At 46.4% G+C, this 21,085-nt stretch overlaps 1 protein-coding gene across 1 annotated transcript in view; it reads right to left on the bottom strand.

Moving 5' to 3' along the window:
* Window positions 1–97: 97 nt before the first annotated feature.
* LOC115205664 (serine/threonine-protein kinase LMTK2) overlaps window positions 98–21,085 on the bottom strand; it is a 48,059-nt gene continuing 27,071 nt past the window's right edge. The window contains exons 5-14 of the mRNA XM_029771866.1: window positions 20,179–20,297; window positions 19,678–19,765; window positions 15,953–16,083; window positions 12,170–12,254; window positions 11,256–11,377; window positions 7,072–7,221; window positions 3,759–6,849; window positions 3,386–3,521; window positions 2,864–3,124; window positions 98–2,723 (exon numbers count right to left, since the gene is read on the bottom strand). Coding sequence (XP_029627726.1) covers window positions 2,695–2,723; window positions 2,864–3,124; window positions 3,386–3,521; window positions 3,759–6,849; window positions 7,072–7,221; window positions 11,256–11,377; window positions 12,170–12,254; window positions 15,953–16,083; window positions 19,678–19,765; window positions 20,179–20,297 — 4,212 coding nt within the window. The 3' untranslated portion in view covers window positions 98–2,694. The remainder of the gene's footprint in view (window positions 2,724–2,863; window positions 3,125–3,385; window positions 3,522–3,758; window positions 6,850–7,071; window positions 7,222–11,255; window positions 11,378–12,169; window positions 12,255–15,952; window positions 16,084–19,677; window positions 19,766–20,178; window positions 20,298–21,085) is intronic.

The raw sequence follows: 21,085 nt of genomic DNA, 5'->3' as shown, positions 1-21,085 counted from the left end.
GGCCTGGAGTTTCACTACATTAAAGTGATGTGCAAAGAACCTTAACCATCCATCCTATCTCGGTAGAACAAAATGTTAACACATTGTGCTCAACAACTAGAAGTAAATGTGCATTTATTTCCATATTAAACATTTCATTCAAATACACTAAGCATGATCATCAATATGAAGTAAAAATATTACAATTTGTAAAATTTACAGACAGAATGGATTTTCCTGTTTGTCTTAAGGTGCTTCGCAATAGGATTTTTGCGACGTAATTTTAGGAAATGTCCGGCGCTAATAGTGGAAAAGTATTACAATATTCATTGATTTCTCCTGCCGAAGTGGCAGTTTGTCAATTGGAAAGCGTTAACTTCCTGGTTATTACACCATAAATTGTTTTGAATTATCTTTTCAAATATTTCACAGCAATTTAGATGGTAAAATGACTGCTTGTTTTCAAACTGAAATTGAGCGATCAGTATAGAATTTTAGCAACTTCCACTAGATGGTAGTCAGAACAGCTTTTCCATTTTGACAACCGATGCTGCTCTGGCGGGAGACCTCAACAGCAATCAAACCGCTAGCGGGGTAGTCTCCGTTACCTGTCATTCCACTTACGACAGATATGGACATTTTCTGAAATTACAATTCAATCTTGTGTAGCACCTTTAATTTAACCCTTCGTCACTTTTACTGTGATATGTTACTCTTTAAACGCTGCTTTAAATGACAAAACCTCATACCTAGGACTTGATTACATCATTCCCCATGTACAGACAAAATTAAACATTTATATACATCAGTACAGTTCAACATTAAGTTAGCCTTCTCAAATGTGCAAGATTAAGCAAATGTATATACTGTAGAATAAAACATCAGGATTTCCTTAAATAAAATACATTTAAAGTTTAACTGAAAGAACACAGGCTGCTGGTAGTAAAGAGGTTAACCTTGTCTAGAACACTGGAGGTGAGGAGAAAGTTTCTATCCGAAGACTTGTTCAAATGATAAATCATAGGGGAAACCTTGACAAGTCACTAAACCCAGAGCTATAAATTGTTTCATCTGTGTAGAACCCATTGAGTCTGGAAGAACGGTTTGAACTACAGGAACGGAAAGACCATGAAAAGCTCCCCTTGCTGATCCAGCTGAATAATTGTTTATATACATCATTGATCGTGGTGACAGGCCAACCCTGCTGCACACCAAAACAAATCATACCGGAGACAGTCCGTTGAGTGGCGCATGATAGCCGGGTTGCTATGGCAATGTCCACAATCCTTACCTTGGCTGTGTCACATGCAGTAGTTGGTGAGAATAACCCGTACAGAAAATAAAACTCATACTGAGTGTAGAATTGGTTTGACATAGTAAACCAAACAAAGAATAGGCATGTCTGTCTTGGTAGACAGTCCAATGACAACTAGGGGCTAAGTTAATGTAAGATCCCTGCACAGTACCAGAGAAATTATCTGCATCCCAAATAGCACCCTGGTGCCGTTTGGGACAGTGATGCTGCCACATCCCTACTGGCTGCTCCTATTAAACTCAGACCCACAAAATGAATCAAAAGGTACTCATTGCACATTGGTTCCACAAAACATGGACAATTCAAACCAACTTTTTACTCCTGTCTCCTGATGCAAACTCAGTCACTAGGCTTGTGTGTCAGGACAAAATGTATTGACTTCTTAATCATGTGATTCCTGGAGTGAACGGGGAGAGGATATTTTTGTATACAGTGTAATCAGTATGAAATAGGCACTACGATAAGACCCATTGATTGGTGAAAAAACTGGACAAACCTTGAAGTCCCATATTGTTAATTCTGACAATGTTTAACTGAATGAACTGTAACGCTGTCAGACCTCTCCTGTTCCATAACACTAACACATTCTTATTCTATTGTTCTCACTAGAACACTGACTGTTCCTATAGCAACCAAGCAGGGGCTCATTTCAATTATACAGATGGGATGAATGGACGGTGAATGAGTCAATCACCAAAACTTGGTTCCTTAAATTCCTAATATACCTCTTCCAGTCTTGACCATCTCCTGTTGAAGCATACACACTTCATGAGTAGACCTGACAAATACGTTTCCAAAAGGCAACTTCTGTAATAATCGCACAATGTAGCAAAGGTGCTAATGAGCAGTGTTACCCCCAAGGGCCTTGTTTTAGTCAGCCTGATCCAAAGAGCTCATTATTTGATTGCAGACACAGGGGCTGTGGTTCTCAGGGCTTCGAAATAAGTGTATTTTTGGGGTGAAACAGAATCCCCTCAGGAAAGGAGGACATTAACCAAACACTTGGAATGCGCTCGACAAGTCTTAAAGCAAACAGAAAGTTAGTTCAGTTTTGTCTGTTCTTCCTGCTGCATTGCACTGATTTGGGGAGGGGGGGGGGAGAAGAGAACAAGGCTCAGAGGACTGACGGCCTCAACTGTTTGTATTATTTGCAAGAGGCTTTTGGTGGAAGGAAGGGCGTTGTTGGCTATCGGAGCCTGTTTCTAGTTCTCTTCATGGCCACCTCTTGGGGGGGGGGCAGTTCTGCCTGAGAAGCATCCACGGCCTTCATGACACCGTGTCATCATCCATCTGTCTTTAGCCTGCATGTTGAGCTCTCCTACATTCACCTGACGTTGTGCGAGGCTCTGTGTCCATTCCCCTCAGAGAAGTGGGGGGAAACGGTCCCTTCCACATGCACCTTAGTCTTTATCTCCTTCTTCACTGCTTCCTGAGGGGGACATCAATACACAAATACAGAGTGTGAGGGTAGATCATAGAGATCCTATTCAATTACTATGTATGAGGTAGATACTAGCACATGCCGGTCTGTTTTCTGTAGTTTGTTTGTGTTGGTGCACTCCCACTTGCCTCCTTGTTCGGTGTCCGAGTCAGTGAGATGTGTGAGGGAGAAGCTGGCGATGCTGGCCGGGGAGATGGAGAAGCGGGAGTAGTTGGAGCTGCTCCAGCTGGGCTCCGGGGTGCGGCCCCCGGGAGGGGGAGGGGAGAAGTAGTGCGGGGCTGTAGACGAAGGGGACATAGTCTTGGACACGGCCAGGTCCGTAGCTGCCTTGGAGAGGAACGCCGAGGGCTCCGGGGACGAGAAGTCGTCATCCCATTCGAACCCACCGCCTGAGGGGAGAGACCTGTTTAAAACCTTGATTTGGTACAATTAAAAAGAGGCAATATGGAACTTTTGCCACTGGAGGTATTTTGCGCCCCCCCCCCCCCAAATTACAAAAATGTACATTAGCAAATGGTCAGACTATAAACATCTGCATTTGTGGACAGCTACCATAGTGTATTCATTTGGATTACATTGTCAGGTAGGTTTCATGGAGCCCTTTAGGTTCTTCCTTGATAATGCTGATTGGCCGTATCGTGATGACTTACCTTCTTCATCTGTGGAGCTCTCTGTGGAGTTGGTGAACCTATTCAGGTAGCTGGCCGTGGGCACAGGGCTGCTGAACTCGGCCACCTGGCTGTTGGAACCTGACGAATGGTCTCCCAGCTCCTTGGTGGGGGTCTCCTACAGATGGGGAGACCAATAAGTGCAATGGTTAAAGGTCAGTCTCATAATATTTAGACTAGGTCTAGATGGCACAGAGAGAACCTGTGAATGCTACAAAAAACCTGCAATATGACATGACATTCAAACCATTTCTAATGCATAGCCATAATATTTGTATCTGAGTTGTTTTGATATAAATGTTAGATACAAGTGAAACAATGTCTGCATGCAAAAGGTGACAAGTGGGTACTCTACCTGGTCGAAAAGGAAAACAGTGACATCGTCGAAGAACGACACAGCTCTACTGGTACTGTCTGCATCGCTGCCCCCTGATGGCATGGAGGGTTTGGCGCTGGGGGTGACATTCAGCGATGTGGGCTTCAGCAGGCTCTTGAGGTTCCGCGCTCTACTGTCATCCGAGACTACAACGGGAACCGGGTGCACCGTGTCGTCCTCGCTGTCCTCGCTGGAGCTGTGTAGCCGGTACGCCCGCATGTCATCATCTGAGTCATCGCTGTTATCGTCCTCTTCGTCCGCCTCCCCTCCGTCCTCCTGCCCATCCTCATCAGAGCCGTCCCGCCTGCCCAGGTGCCTCCCCTCCATGTCGGGCTCCTTCAACTTGGGGGTGATCTCGCTGGCATAGGTCCTGGTTAGCTTAGCGTGGACCGGTATGTTCTCAGGAAAAGGTTTTGCTGAGGTAGCAACAGCAGGCAATGGAGGCTTTTCCAGGTCCTCGGTGGAAGTTCCGCTGGACTCGGAGTGACTGTGAGTCCTGAAGTCAGGGAAGAACTCCAGTGTTCCGGTTTCGTCCACACTGCCGTCGATGGATACAGGTGAAGTCTTCGCCCAGTCCTCCTCTGTGGTGAGGATCAGCACAGGGAGACTGGTCCCTTCCAGGGGCTGAGGCTTGGTCTTCTCCACTCCGATATCAACCAGAGCTTCTGGAGCAATGGGAGACTGTGACCCAGCAGAAGACTCTACATACTCCTCCTCTGTGACTTCAGGAAGAACAGATGGACCTCCAGAAACACTGCCACTGATGTCCACAGTTGGCGAGTTGGCTTCTTCAGACTTCTTCTCGGGCTCGGACTCGTTGTCGGAGAAGTAAGCAGAGTCTCTGTAGTTGCCTCCCATGAAAGATTCCTCGCCAGAGGCGATGGGCTCTGCCTGCAGGTCCTCACCGTCCTGAGCATCCATCACACTCTCCACCTCCGAGACGATGATATCGGGAGGAACCAGCATGGTAGCAGCTGCTGGCTCCTCCTCCTCTTCCTCGGCCAAACTCAGACCGTTTTCTTCTGAGAAGTGGTCTTTGATAATGGGCTGAGAGTTCCACTCTGGAGACTCCAGGTTCTCAGTCTCGTATCCGCTGTCGGCTGTTTTGTACGGGGGCTGGAGCTTGTGAGGGGCTGCCGGGGTGTTTAGCTCTTCGACAGACCCCTCCAGCCTGTGGCTGTTGTCCAGGGAGTCTGGCGTCTCAGCTGAGTTCTCCACAGTGGGCAGAGTGGTGGAAACACTGTCCTCCAGTAGGCTGTCCTGGCTGATCTGGTCCATGGAAGGACCAGAGACCAGCAGAGAGGACCTGTCGTGCTCGTTGTCATGTTCATGCTCAGAGAGGGCGGTGTCCATGTCTGCCTCTGTATCATCTTCAACCAGGTCGCTCAGCAGATCATCACTGGTAAAGCCTTCACTGGTCAGGCCATTGTCAACAGCAATCTCACTGACATAGACTGGGGGAGAGCCATGGCTTAGCAGGTCATCTGTTGGCTCTTTGAATCCTATGGATTCAACACAGTCATCCTCTGGGGCTCCGAGGCAGTCTTCAAGGCTGGGGTTTTTGGCATCCATGCACAGGGGGTCTGTAGTGGCACTTTCAGAGAGGAGTGTGGGAGACTGGTGGATATTTGCTGAACTAATAACTGGGACCTCAGCCCTCTCAGAGGCAGAGTCCATCCTCATATTAGAGGACTGCTGCAGCAGTCCTCTAATTGGCAGCTGGTTGCTACAGATGTCCTCTGTTACCAGTGTATTTGAAGGCACCAGTGTTTTAGGGTCTGCTAGAGGTTGCAGGAAATCCACAAAACTGGGACTCATAAAGTCAAAAAGTTCCTCTGCTGGGGACATGTTGCTCTCCACAGGTTTTATGGGGATCTCTGCTATGTTTACGCCATCTATGGTCTCCTCATCCCAAGAATTCATTCTGAAACTGTGCTCGGGGATGTGGGTCAGACCAGGTTGGAGGAAGTCCAGTTGTTGACTCCCACTACTTTTCCCTGATAAACCAGAGCCCTCCTTCATCAGGCTCTTCTCTTTGAGGAACATGAAGTTGTCCGCTAGTTTCTCAGTGTTCAGTAGCCTCATCACATCCGGTGTTCCCTCCCCCTCTGCCTCCTCTAAAGAGTCCTGGAGGATGACCTCTGAATGGCGCTCCCCTAAAAAAGAATTCCGAAAGCACTTTTCTGTTCCCTGGGCCTGCCCCTCTACAGACTCCACTCTCTGGAAACCATTTCCGTTGAGTTCTGGAAGCTCCATGAAGCCCCTGTTCCAGGAATGGGAGTCCTGTCTGGAGTCTCCCTCACTGAAGATGTTGGTGTGGTAGGGGCTGTCATGCTCACTGGACGACCAGATGTGGCTGTCCTGGAGGTACGAGTCCTTGGAGTCTATGCTGTGGTGGAAGAAGTCTGCATCGGTGCTGGACTCGTCCAAGCGGACGTCTTGGAGGGTGACAAATTTCTGCCTATCTGAAACTGTGTCTACCTCCGGACCCCTGTTCTCCTTCGCCTCCACGGTGCTCTCCCCCTGCTCCTCCAACTGGATGTAGTACTCGTTTCCATTGGCTGGTTTGTGAGCGTCAAACACGGGAAGGATCCCAGGGATTGCCGAATGGGTGTCCCTGCTGTTGGAGCCCCCCGTCCTGGGGGCTGCGGGGTCTGGAAAGTGGGCCTGAATGTCCTCGCTGGGCACGGGGAAGAACATGCTATGGTAGTTGAGCGTGGTGTCCATGGACGAGCGTCCATGGCCACTATTGCTCTCGTAATGGTCGTGCTTGGCCGCTTCCCACACGTACTCGAAGCTCAGACCACGGCTGGTCTCAGTGACGGTGAGCACCTCGTCCACCTCGGCCCGCAGGGCGTCGTCTGCGAACTGCTCCAGAATGGGGTAGGAGGAGTGGCTGACGGTGGTCTGGCGCGTGACAGGGTTGGGCTTGAGGGAGTCCCAGCGCTGCTGGAAGTCATCCTCCACATCCTTCTGGCCCTGCATACGCAGGTAGGTGAGAAGCCGGTGGATCTCCTCGGCTGTGGCCCGCTTGTCTGGAGTTAGCCAGCAGAACTGTAGCACCTCATACCTGCACAGGGGAGAGAGGAGGTATTACCCGAGGCTTTTTAAATACAGTTTGACTTCATAGCAGAACATATTGTTTCAATGTCAAGTATGCAATTCATACACCTCTCTTTTATGGTAAAGTATTCAAGTTTCTTAACAATTCAGGAGACACTCCATAAATAACGTAGTCCAGCTAGATTCAGTTGGTATCATGTGTAGTATGGTTGGAGAGAGCGGGACTGACCATCTGTCGGAGTAGGGCAGCTCCAGCTGTGGTTTCAACAGTTTGATCTGCTGTTCCCTGATGACGTGGTTCAGGACCTCGCGGTCAGACAGGTGAGGGTAGGGCTGGGCTGCGTTCTCAAACAGCTCCCACAGAGTCACCCCCAAGGCCCTGCAAACACAGGGATCAGAGAAACACTTATGACTGGTGGAGGGATAATTACAACTCACAACCTACTGTACCTGCGTGCATGGTGGCAACATAGGTCTGTGATTAAATGCTCGGGGGGGGGGGGGGGGTGTGTGTGTGTGTGTGTGTGTGTGAATAATAACCATATTCACATCACAATTAATGTTCTTAAAAAAATTTATCAAAACACAAATATTCCTCGAAACTAAGGATTACACGAGTTGCCCCCCATGTTTTATACTCAGAACAGCCTCAATTTGTCGGGGCGTGGATTCGACAAGGTATCAAAAGCATTCCACAGTAATGCTGGCCCATGTTGACTCCAATACAATAAGTTGTCTGCATGTCCTTTGGGTGGTAGACCATTCATTTTGCCCTGATGAAGACAGCTTGTCTGTCAAAGTTGGACATTACATTTTTGCATCTGAGCTCCTAGAGTGTGCGGCTCTCCTTTTTATTGTTTTAAGTGTTCCACTCCGCTAGCCAGCTCCTCGCTGAAATAGGTGTGCGTTTCCTTCTCCTCTAGACTATTCTTGATACACACAGGAAACTATTGAGTGTGAAAAACCCAGCAGCATTGCAGTTCTTGAAACAAACCGGTGCGTCTGTCACCTACTACCATACCCCGTTCAAAGGCACTTATATATTTTGCCTTGCCCATTCACCCTCTGAATGGCACACATACAGTCTAATTTGTCTCAAGACTTAAAAATCCTTCTTTAACCTGTCTCCCCTTCATCTACACTGATTGAAGTGGATTTAACAGGTGACATCAATAAGGGATCATAGCTTTCACCTGGATTCACCTGGTCAGTCTCGTGGAAAGAGCAGGTGATCTTAATGTTTTGTATAGTCAGTGTATATAGGCTTAAGTGTGTATGGGTCAATCCACGACCACAGTTCCTTTTGCATCTATTCAAAATTTGAAGTAGAAATGTTGCATCAATATTACATTTTAATAGCATGTTATATTAAATGAAGTACCCTTTACTATAGACCACATGGAACATTCAATAAATATATTTTAATATGAATAAAGACTTTTTAAAGTCTCCCTTCTCATGTTTTTCACCATTTTAAAGCCCTAGTTACTTGTTTGCTGAGGATTAATATTTCACGTGATTCATTTACATTCGTCATTCATTTTAAGGTGAACCCTGTTATGTGAACTTAACTCTCGTTTTAATATGGTGAATCTATTCCTTTAAATTATTTTTCTAAACAAATAGTCAAATCATAGCGTTAAAGCAGGTGAGCTGGTGCTACTCTTTTTAGCCATTTATCTGGTGTTTAGTGGTGGAACACTAAGCGGGTGGAACATAACGTCAACGCTGTCACCCATAGATAGGCTAGACACTTGTGAAGCTTGCATTCAATTCCCACTCCGTTGCACACAAGCTTCCATTCCCCCTGTCACAAGGGGATTTATGGTCAATTAAATATCAAAAGGTCCACCCTGCTACTTAATTTGTCAGATACTATAATGTTGTTTTTTGTTTAACCTCTAATAGACCAGGCATTCATAGCTTCCATTTCTAAATGTATTTTGTCCTATTTTCCTGTTAAATAAACATTGCATTGTTATGCATAGATGCAAATGTTTTTTTCCCCTCTCAGGTGGGCTTAATGAGTAGTGGCAGAAAAATCACTCCCTCTATACAATGGCAATAATTACATATTGTTCAATACTAACTTTGCATAATATTGTAGTCTATAGTGTATATTTACACCCCAAACCATCAGTTCCAGATATTTTAAGAGTAGATGTTGCTATTCTGTGGTTCCTATTAAGCCAGTTTGCATTGAAACACATGGGGTAGTGTGCTTACATTCCTAATACTCAATTAACATATGGTTTTTGTTCAGATTTAAGTTGATTAAAACACTCAAATTACAGCATCTAGCCATGGTGCCTTTATCAAGATTAGAAACAATTATAAACCTCTGTACTCTCTAAGACATTTGGAGTGGACAGGTAGTCATTGATGCAGAGAGAGAAGATCAGGGTTGAGGGAAATCAGGCCTACAAGTGGTAGACAAAAAGGCCAACATAAGAGGGCCACGATGATGACTATTGGGAGACTACACATGCACTTTTGGGTGGGGGCATTGTCATATTGTTGACCTTCATTCATCCAGGTGATTCCGTGTTTTGATCCACCAGCTGTCCCTTTGTAATACAACAGTAGAGAGGTGGATTTGAAACCGTCTTCAGACAGACTTTAGGAAGACAAGTTGAACTAATTAACAAGAATAGCAGTACAGGAAATGTGAATCAGTTTTCAGATACTCCATTGCAAGTTGTGTGTGTTATGGTCTTTGTGCATGGATTCTTATCCACAGAGGACCAGTGTGTGTGTGTGTGTGTGTGTGTGTGTTATGGTCTTTGTGCATGGATTCTTATCCACAGAGGACCAGTGTGTGTGTGTGTGTTATGGTCTTTGTGCATGGATTCTTATCCACAGAGGACCAGTGTGTGTGTGTGTGTTATGGTCTTTGTGCATGGATTCTTATCCACAGAGGACCAGTGTGTGTGTGTGTGTGTGTGTGTATGGTCTTTGTGCATGGATTCTAATCCACAGAGGACCAGTGTGTGTGTGTTATGGTCTTTGTGCATGGATTCTTGTCCACAGAGGACCAGTGTGTGTGTGTGTGTGTGTTATGGTCTTTGTGCATGGATTCTTATCCAGAGGACCAGTGTGTGTGTGTGTGTGTGTGTGTTATGGTCTTTGTGCATGGATTCTTATCCAGAGGACCTGTGTGTGTGTGTGTGTGTGTGTGTGTGTGTGTGTGTGTGTGTGTGTGTTATGGTCTTTGTGCATGGATTCTTATCCAGAGGACCAGTGTGTGTGTGTGTGTTATGGTCTTTGTGCATGGATTCTTATCCAGAGGACCAGTGTGTGTGTGTGTGTGTGTGTGTGTGTTATGGTCTTTGTGCATGGATTCTTATCCAGAGGACCAGTGTGTGTGTGTGTGTGTGTGTGTTATGGTCTTTGTGCATGGATTCTTATCCAGAGGACCAGTGTGTGTGTGTGTGTGTTATGGTCTTTGTGCATGGATTCTTATCCAGGTTTTTGTTCTAACAGAGTATTAACACCTGATTCAACTCTATGATTAGTTTATTAGTTGAATCAGCTGTGTACAGGTGGTTGACAAGAACAAAAACTTAAGTCCACATTGAACTCTGTTGATACGATTGGACACCCCCTGATCAATAGTAATGAGATTAATATAATACAATTTTACATAACAATATTTGGAAATTAATTAGAATTGATTATTGAAGAGGTGGGCTTAATCGTACATTCAGTAGCCTTTAAACCCAGTCCAAACAAAAAATACAAAAAACTTAATGAGAAATGTATATTTCATTTTATCTCCACTTATCCTACAAAGGGCAGTACATGTTAGAAATGTCTAAACTTAGATGTTGATGGGCTTAGTAGGTACACTTACCCTACACTACCCAAAATGCCCTCTATTGGTGGAATGACCCATATTCTGAGAACTAAACACATCCTTATTTAGGGGTAAATGTGGTGCTGCAACGAGAGCCTCTTTATGCAACGTTGTGATTTACAGCCGTGACACGGACTGGCACGGAGCCATGAGGTCATAAGGGAGGGGCCAGGAGGGATAGGCTCCAGTGTTGCTGTGCTGCCTGGTGGGAGTGCAGGGTCAGCGTCTTCTTCCCTTTAGAAGTCAGCTAGACTGAGTGCCTGCTAAGATTTACAGTCTCAGAGAGAGAGGCTGTCTGGACAGAAGAATCAGAGATGGTCTATCATCTTCAAAGGAGACCCTGACCTACTGCCCAGCAACAGCCCAACAGGACACAGGTTGACTCACTGTGTTAATGACTATATTTTATTCAACAAGCACAATGCCCAGGAGGCTGGCTCATAATAATGTCTGGAATGGAATCAACTACACCAGCCATTACTAATCAGCCTGTCCTCCGCAATGAAGGTGCCACCTACCGCCTGTAAATTGCACAGTGACCAGGTGGAGGTACCTACCACACATTGCCAGGCTTGGTCTGGTCCAGGGTGATCACGCCCCCATGGCGCTCCCCCACCAGCTCCGGGGCCATCCAGCGCAGGGGCGCCGACTCGTCGTCCTCCGTGATGATGTAATCCTCCTGTGACGTGAGAGAGGGACAGAGTCAAGCATGGAGCATCCATGTAATTACATGCGCAGCGCATGTCTATCTCAGAATAACAATTCTACAAACAACCTGTAAGCTCACATTTGCCTTTTTTTCCATTCAATTCAGTGATGTGTTTTGCCAATGCTTCTAAGAAGCATTTGGATGTTTGGTAGCCTTTCCTTCAGTTCTAACCCACATTACTGTACTTTGAGTTGTTTTCTGAGTTCCTAGTAAGTACTTAATCAAGCTCATAAGTACTTAATCAAGCTCATAAATACAGCCAAAACACCTCTGGCCACACTTGTTGACCGTGCTAAATAGAGAGCTCAACATTTTGAGGAATGCAGCGGGCGGAGCTAGCCTTATCGACAGTCAGGCCAGGGACAAACGCAGTAGGGAGTTACACTTTGGTATAACAGTCTTAATGCTTCACAGAGTTCTGCCAGACTGGGGTCAAAGGCTAACAGCTGTATATAAACCCCCTACTGGAAAGCACTTATCCTCCCCTTAATAAACCACTTTTACACCATTGTGTTGACTATACGGACTAGGCCTATACTACTGTACAGTACTGGCTTTGACATCCTTTGAAACTTTGGTGGATGTGTAACCTCTCTGTTCAGCTGGGCTCAGCAGTGTGAAAAGGGTTAAAGGTTAATGAACCTAAACTGAAACTACTGTAACAGCACACATACAGATGCCACTTCCTTTTGTCACCTGAAAGTAAAACAAAATCCCCCTGATTCCATTTGAAGGAGAACAGGTTGGAAAGTTTCCTGGTACCTTGTATCTGTAGGGGCCGATGCCATAGTCTCCCACTTTAACCGTCAGGTCGGCAGTCAGATAGCAGTTCCTCAGGGCTAAGTCACTGAGAAAAGAGAGGGAAACCGATTAAAGATATTAAAAAACCTGAGGATTTACAGTTTGTGTGTTCAATATGGTTTGGCGTGGTCATAGAACGGTTGAGTTCAATATGGTCTGGTGTGGTCATAGAACGGTGAATGGATCACAGGGCTGCAAATAATAGGCAGTTGGTCCATTTGTTCTGGTGCCAACCCACAGGTCCAGTTGAGTCTACCAGCACTACATCCAACAAATAGCTCTCATTTGTTCTCTCTGAACTAGGGTTGGGCGATACTTGGGGAGACCTCTTCTACGACATACTACACCAAATATCGTGATATCTGATAATCGTTTTGCGCCGTTAATGACTAAAATCACTCCAGACTGTGCAATTTGTGCTTATTTACAATATTAGTCACATTCTCATTAAATAATATTTGTGTGGCGTAGAAATAAGACTCATTTAGACTTTCTTTTCAACATATTGACACAGACTAACTGATAAAACTGCACAGTTTAGATTTGTAAAGTTCAAATTAAATATAGTCTTGCGCATCACAATGTATCATCAATGTCAAATATCAGGATATTCAATGTAATCATATATCGGCCCAACCCTAGTTTGAACACAAGTTAGCGGTTTCAGATGAACAGTGCAGTACACACAACTGTAGTCTCTGAAGAGAAAACAATACTCTGAACCTTATCTTGTTCATCAATCATTTGCTAAGAAGATGGAACTCCGTGCTGCTGCAGGAGACGTTTAGATTGGCTCTGTGCTGCTCTCATGTGGTCATGCAATGGAAATAAAATCATTGAAATGGTGGAATAAACAGTCAGTTGCCAGTTTATTAGGTACACCCATCAAGTACTGGGTCGGACCCCCCTGTAGCCATGAAGGGATGTACCTGGTCAGCAACAATGTTGAGATACGCTGTGGTATTCAAATGTTCCACAATTGGTATTCAGGGACCTAACGTGTGTCAGGAAAACATTGTGCCAGGACGGGGCCATGCTGACTCATGCTGCTTACGCCAAATCCAGGATTCGTCAGACCAGGCAATGTTTTTCCATTCCTAAATTGTCCAGTCTTGGTGGTTTGGTGTTTACGAGCATCTTGTTGTTTTTAGCTGATAGGAGTGGAACTCGGTGTGGCCACTGCTGCAATAGTCCATCCGTGACAAGGACTGACGAGTGGTGCGTTCCAAGATGCCGCTCTGCACATCACTGTTGTACTGTGCCGTTATTTGTCTGTTTGTGGCCCGCCTGTTAGCTTGCACAACTCTTGCCATTCTCCTTCGACCCCTCATCAACGAGCTGTTTTCACCCACAGGACTGCATGTTTTTTTTTGGTCACACCTTTCTCTGTAAACCGTACACTGTCGTGCGTGAAAAGCCCAGGAGGCCAGCTGTTTCTGAGGTACTGGAACCGACACGGCTGGCACCGACGATCTTACCACGCTCAAAGTCACTTAGGTCACTAGTTTGGTCCATTCTAACATTTAATCGAACAGTAAATGAATGCCTTGATGCTGGTCTGCCTGCTTTATATAGCAAGCCACGGCCACTATTTTTGGGGTGGTGTACCTAATAAATGGTCAACAGTATATTTTAATGCCTTAAATACACTCTACAGGCCTATGACAGGATGACATAATATCCCAGTGACAAAAATGTTGAATAATTACATTTTCCTCACCCTAATATGATTAAATGCTATGTCTCAGGTGATTTAGGACCCCTTCAACCTGCCTCTAAATCCAACCAACCCCCACAGACCCAGGTCAGGGCCAGACAAAGACTAGACTCTTGAGTGGCTTTAGACCCAAACACATTTGGACTTATAGCTTACATCACTAGAGGAAACCTCATCCAGTTGCTTCTGTTCCACCCCTAGTAACAAAATCACGGATGCTGGAGCTTTTCCCCACTCACTCATACAGCACCAGGATGTTGTTCCCAGGGAAGAACACTCACAGGTGGGCACAGAGTGGCAGTGAGGCGGGGTGGACAGGGGAGGACGATAAAGGAGGACTGGGCTGTCTGAGTGGACAGATGGTATCTCATTCAGACTGGGACCCTCATGGAGGGAGAGGCTCTGGTTTCCCCTTGGCCCAAGAAACATTTCACCACCAATCCATTCCAAGAGCGTCTCTTTTACCCCGTCTATCCGTGGACATCGCTGACACTAGTGGTCTGTGCTCGTACACCCCGGGAGCTACTGTCAGGCCCACTGAAACATCGGCAAGATAAATGGAGAGATATTTTAAACCTCTTCTGTCCTGGCTGTTCCCTGCTGTTGGCGAACGCAGTGCATTACAGTACTACTGGAGGATCAGGGAGAGAGAATCAGATTCAAAGTCTTATCCCTACAAGGCAAATGGCGTGGGGGTAGTTTGGTGCAGACACATCAGCAGATTCTTCACCTCTGACAGAAAATCAATATAGCTCAGAGACCTAGCGAGTTAAAAACAAAAACCCTACATCAACAAAAAGGAGATCAACTGATTCTGCTCATTTTTTTTCAAGTCAAGTGAAACTATCAGATTCAGTAAAATTACCAAATTAATTCAAATATGTGCTGGAAGCTACGGTTGTCACACTGGTTGAAAAACTGGGGAACACCGTTCCCTCTCCTCTACTGCCCCATATGCTATTTCTCCCCAGGGTTGTTATGTAATGTCAGTCAGAGTGATTCTCCTGGACTGCCATGACAGCTCGCTGTCTTATCGCTGTGGCCGCCCCATCACATTAACATGCTGGGCTCAGACCACAGACCCTAAGCCTTGGCTATAGTTTCAGTTCACACCACTGCCACCGTCCCAGATGGCTTTGTGGCACCGTGCTAGCCACAGCCCCTTGCCGGGTACTTTGTGGGTGGGGCATCCAGTGAGGACACCTTGGTAGTAAATCAACTTCGCAACCCAACCAAAAGAAAAGCGGTGCACTATTTCTTTTTACGACTGTCATTACGACCCTGTTAACGGTGGAATCTCGTACTTGGGCTCCTTTTGAGTTTTAACACAGGATAATAAATGGCCTACATGAGGCTATCCATTTACACACAAACAGCAGAATCATCATATCCCTCTGACAGGCTGATAGTTGACACTGTGGCAATGCGTGGGAGCTGGGTAATTGGAGCCCTTTGGGTTTATTCTGAGCATGCAAAACAGAGCATGTGGATGTGCTGAGCGGAGCCTACATGTCCTGCACTGCCGGGTAAAAAGTTAAACAAAACAGGCCCTTGCAGCACTCTCCTTTTTGGAGAGGCCCAGTGTCCCTGTTCAGGATTGGCCCAGTGTCCCTGTTCAGGATTGGCCCAGTGTCCCTGTTCAGGATTGGCCCAGTGTCCCTGTTCAGGATTGGCCCAGTGTCCCTGTTCAGGATTGGCCCAGTGTCCCTGTTCAGGATTGGCCCAGTGTTGTCTTGGGAGTACGTATCCATAAGAGCAAGTTGCCATGAGGGAGGCCAAAACCACATATTTCATTTGATAGAGACAGACTTGTAATTGTGACACATTAATATCACTTGTGTCTGATACTATCGTAACTCAACATTTTTAAGTTGGAAGATGTAAAAACAGACAGTACTACTTAAAATGTTTGATGAAGTCTTAATTCCTGAAACGTGACTGTCGTTTGACATCTGAAGGCTGTGCCCTTAGCTAAAGCCATGTCTAGTGACTGACTGGTGTAAACAGAGCCGGAACAGAAGTGCTACCTGTGCAGGAAGTTGTGTTTGTGGAGGTGGGTGACGCCAGCAGCGATTTCACAGGCCATCTTCTGCAGCTGCAGCAGCTCAGCATTTCGGAACATCCAATCCTGCTGAGACAGGTAGCTCCGGAGGTCCCCCTGAAATGGAGACACGCACAGGATAACATCTGTGTACTAGTTTCAATGCCAAAACAGCATTCACTTAGTCCTTATTTTAATATAAAATGTCACACAGAAACATCACATCTTGAAGCTCCTGTAATATGGACTTGAGTAACTATCTGAAGGTGCATTGTAAACAGTCATCCACACAGGGGTATTAGACTCCCTCACACTGCATAGCTCTCTCCAGCCCAGCAGGGTTTACTGCTGATGGGGGAGTGGAACCAAATAAGGGCCCAGCTGTTTATTACACCTAGGTCTATATGCTGTGTCACGGCAATTTTAAAATACAAAAATCAGGCCAGTGGGGTGGATCGACTCTTGCCGGATGGCCAGGTCTGGGCACACGGTCAAAAGCTCTGTTTGGGAGAGGAGGTGAATGGGGTAGGCCAGGGGTGAGTGAGAACAACGAGTCCCACAGTCTGGGGAAATAGGTCGAGGGGGGCAAATTTAATTCCCACCCCTCAGATGTTGAGGAGGGCAGCTGAGGCTGATGCCAGAATGTAACCAACCACCAACCCACCAGAGACCTCTGATTGTAGTGGTACAAACAGTCACTATGTGGGTTAGGCTGAGGTCCATAGACGGAGGTGGCATGAGTGCAAGGCAATCTGTCAGTTTAGATCAGTAACGTTGAGATAATATCCGGGATAATGAGTCTGAGTTGATGGATTCACTGACAAGGCTCCTCCTGAGGTAATAGGGGCTTGCCTCGTACTATTGTGTCAACAGTGGCTGTGGTTCACACCCTGCAAGCAGCTTACAAAGCTCTGAGAACTGCCATGAAAGGCTTGAGTTCTCAACTACATCAACAAAGTGCAGCCTCCTTTTAAAGACAAAACCTTCACAACAAATTCGTAAGAGTTTTACCATTAAAATAAAAAAGTATTGTGAAAAATAAACGATAGAAAGAACATTCTGTGCAAAGACCACAATAGACAATGCCACAGCCTTATTTTGACACTGCACCACTAATCCAGGATGGCATTTCACTGATGGGGGAAATATAACGTATCATGTCAAAGGACTTCAGCATCACGTAATCTCTCTGCTACTTTGTCATTTATCCTACAAATATGAAGAACAGTAGAGGCCCCAATATGGAGCCCTGTGGAACACCATGTCATCCAACAAATGTAAACGCCTGGAGTTTGCTAAACGACATTGGTACTTGGATTGTTTGGTGCTTTGGTCAGATGACATGAAAATAGAGCTCTTTGGCCACGCACACCAGTGCTGGGTTTGGCGTTGAAATGAGAATGTATGAGCAGAAAAGAAACCCATAAAAGAGGTGCAAAACACCCCACCCATACCTTCCGGATGGTGAGTGACAAAATAAGAAGTCCTCAAAGCTCCTCCATATACCAGATGCAACAACTGTTGCAGAGACATCAGAGCTGAGCTACCTCATCAAGTTAACACCTCCGACCAAGATGACCCGCTCAGTTACAACGTCCACTCACACCCTCCTGTCCAGCCTGAAGTTGTTTAACGACCACAATAACACTAAGTCATTAGCCCAACCCCATCTCCGTTCTCTGTATGTCGATTAAGGCAGCCCCTTCCTACAACCAGTTAGAGGCCTCTGCTATAGTAGCGGCCAGTCAGTCACAAGGCACAGTACCAGGCAGAGAGAGGGCACAGTACCAGGCAGAGAGAGAGCGCTCTGTCAGAGATATGGGGGGCATCCCTCCCTTTATAGAGGCTAGATCTGGGTTAGGGTCTAATTTATAGAGGCTAGATCTGGGTTAGGGTCTGATTTATAGAGGCTAGATCTGGGTTAGGGTCTGATTTATAGAGGCTAGATCCGGGTTAGGGTCTAATTTATAGAGGTTAGATCCGGGTTAGGGTCTGATTTATAGAGGCTAGATCCGGGTTAGGGTCTGATTTATAAAGGCTAGATCTGGGTTAGGGTCTAATTTATAGAGGCTAGATCCGGGTTAGGGTCTGATTTATAGAGGCTAGATCCGGGTTAGGGTCTAATTTATAGAGGCTAGATCTGGGTTAGGGTCTGATTTATAAAGGCTAGATCCGGGTTAGGGTCTGATTTATAAAGGCTAGATCCGGGTTAGGGTCTAATTTATAGAGGCTAGATCCGGGTTAGGGTCTGATTTATAGAGGCTAGATCCGGGTTAGGGTCTAATTTATAGAGGCTAGATCTGGGTTAGGGTCTGATTTATAAAGGCTAGATCTGGGTTAGGGTCTGATTTATAAAGACTAGATCTGGGTTAGGGTCTAATTTATAGAGGCTAGATCTGGGTTAGGGTCTAATTTATAGAGGCTAGATCTGGGTTAGGGTCTAATTTATAGAGGCTAGATCTGGGTTAGGGTCTAATTTATAGAGGCTAGATCTGGGTTAGGGTCACTTGAGGGCTCCCACATGTGCACACACACACACAAAGTCTGACACACACACAAAGTCTGACACACACACACACACACAAAGTCTGACACACACACACAAAGTCTGACTCCGTCTATGCTAACAAACACGAAGCCCAACAGTAAACACATTCAAGACAAACAAACACACACACACACTATATCAAACACACACACACTATGTCAAACACACACACACTATATGAAACACGCACACACACACGCCCCACTTACACACATGCACACCGAGGGCTGATGCCACTGCGGGTAACAGCATTTCAGATGCACTGAAAAATGAGCTCTGGCCGAAATGAATCCGAACATACCATCCACATGCCTGACTTACAGCCTGTCATCCCGAAACAGACTCAGCCGAAACACTAACCCCAAGAGGGGGAACGGAAACACATTGAAATAAATACCTCTGAAACTCCCAGCTAATCCTTAAAGACAGGTAGGAACTAATCAACAGGGTAATATTATATTCTACCAAGACTGAACTTTCTGACGTGCGCACAAAGCGCGAGTTGACAAAAAAGCACTATGAGGAACAACATACTGCCGGTGTGGAGACAAAACACACAAACACAGCAGGATGTGGGGTAAATGGAGCCTGTTTGCTGGTTGAGGGAGGGAATGTGAGCTGAGACGGGTCCCTGATGAAACCTGCTGCAATGCAGCTCTCTGGTCCTGGGCAGGCACAGGGGCAAGGGCCCAGAATAGATCAAGAAAAACACTAGATAAATCAGGCCATGATGGACAGCATTGACGGAGTGCGGCTCCCCAATAACCCAAGACGGATAGGCAAGCTAATTTAAGATGCACGGCTAAACGGGGGGGGGGGGGGGGGGGGGGGGGGCTCTAAGGCCAGGTGATTGGGAGACTAAATGATGTCTACTTATTGGATGGCGTTGGAACTGGAGTCTAAGCTGCCCACAAGCGGAGCTTACCACAGTCAGACCGACAGGATGGTCTAATTACTCCCTTCCACTCTGATCATGAGTTAGGAAAAATGCCTGGCATGTTGACATATCATTTGGTGGCAGCTGTGGGATCCATCCAAAACATGTTCTGATGTTTTGACTTTTAAAAGGGTTCCCTGATAAACTATAATAGGTACTGTATGTTGACTCATACGATCATAAATGATAGTAAACTCTGGGTTGCACAGTAAATGAGGACACTCACCAGCTCGCAGTACTCAAAGACCAGCAGGAAGGGGATAGCCTCCACACACTGGCCCAGACACTGCAGAATGTTAGGGTGCACCAGAACTCTATGAAGAGAAACACCGGTTAAGACAATCTACTGTAGTCTAGATCACTGATGTGAATACTGGAGGACTACAGCTCTTTTCCAGTCCCATTCTGTTACTAAAGACTAGTGAAATAAGAACACTCTGCAGTGTCCAAGTTAAAAGGCAGAGGGTGCTGCTCCACTAGGAGAAGTGAGGCGTAACTGTCATTATAATACCTAAGTTACTTTATTCAAGTACTGACAGATCTGTTACACTGTTGTTTCGATTCTTGCTATAATGCATTTTCTAAATTAATCTGGTGTGTTCCGTTTAGCTTATTGTTGGAACTGGGCCTGAAAACCTGAAAATGACCCTGATATTGCCATGACAATATAATAAATGGCCAAAATGCCCCTTTTCAGCCTCTCCCAGCAGACATGCCAGTAGCTCACCTGTAAGGGTCTCCGTGCTGCAGGAAGTCATTCTGCTCCATGGCACTTGCGTTAGCCTTCAGCTCCTTGACCACCACCTTGGCCCCACCCGGGTCTGTGTAGATCTCACTGAGGAGGACCTGGACACACACACAGGTTAGAGTGCGGGGAAGGAAACACACAGGAAGCATGGGTGATGTCTGTTATGGGTCGAGCCAAAACACTGGTAGTCTGCAGAAAGGCAGGGCAGGAAGGCAGGTCTTTCTGAAAACAAGGGCAGGATGGTGGGGATGTAGCTAGGGGATGGATGTAGCTAGGGGATGAGGAGTTGTGTAGCTAGGGGATGGATGTAGCTAGGGGATGAGGGGTTGTGTAGCTAGGGGATGGATGTAGCTAGGGGATGAGGGGTTGTGTAGCTAGGGGATGGATGTAGCTAGGGGATGAGGGGTTGTGTAGCTAGGGGATGGGGGATGTAGCTACGGGATGGGGGTTGTAGCTACGGAATGGGGGTTGTAGCTAGGGGATGGGGGTTGTAACTAGGGGATGGGGGTTGTAGCTAGGGGATGGGGGTTGTAGCTAGGGGATGGGGGTTGTAGCTAGGGGATGGGGGTTGTAGCTAGGGGATGGATGTTGCTAGGGGATGGGGGAGGGTGTAGCTAGGGGATGGATGTTGCTAGGGGATGGGGGAGGGTGTAGCTACGGGATGGGGGTTGTAGCTAGGGGATGGATGTTGCTAGGGGATGGGGGAGGGTGTAGCTAGGGGATGGGGGAGGGTGTAGCTAGGGGATGGGGGTGTAGCTAGGGGATGGGGGTGTAGCTAGGTGTAGCTAGGGGATGGGGGAGGGTGTAGCTAGGGGATGGGGGTGTAGCTAGGGGATGGATGTAGCTAGGGGATGGATGTAGCTAGGGGATGGATGTAGCTAGGGGA

This window comes from Salmo trutta, chromosome 1, assembly GCF_901001165.1.
Source record: "Salmo trutta chromosome 1, fSalTru1.1, whole genome shotgun sequence".
Classification (NCBI taxonomy): Eukaryota; Metazoa; Chordata; class Actinopteri; order Salmoniformes; family Salmonidae; genus Salmo; species Salmo trutta.
The sequence above is the reverse complement of the archived record's forward strand: the minus strand, read 5'-3'. Positions and strand labels throughout refer to the sequence as shown.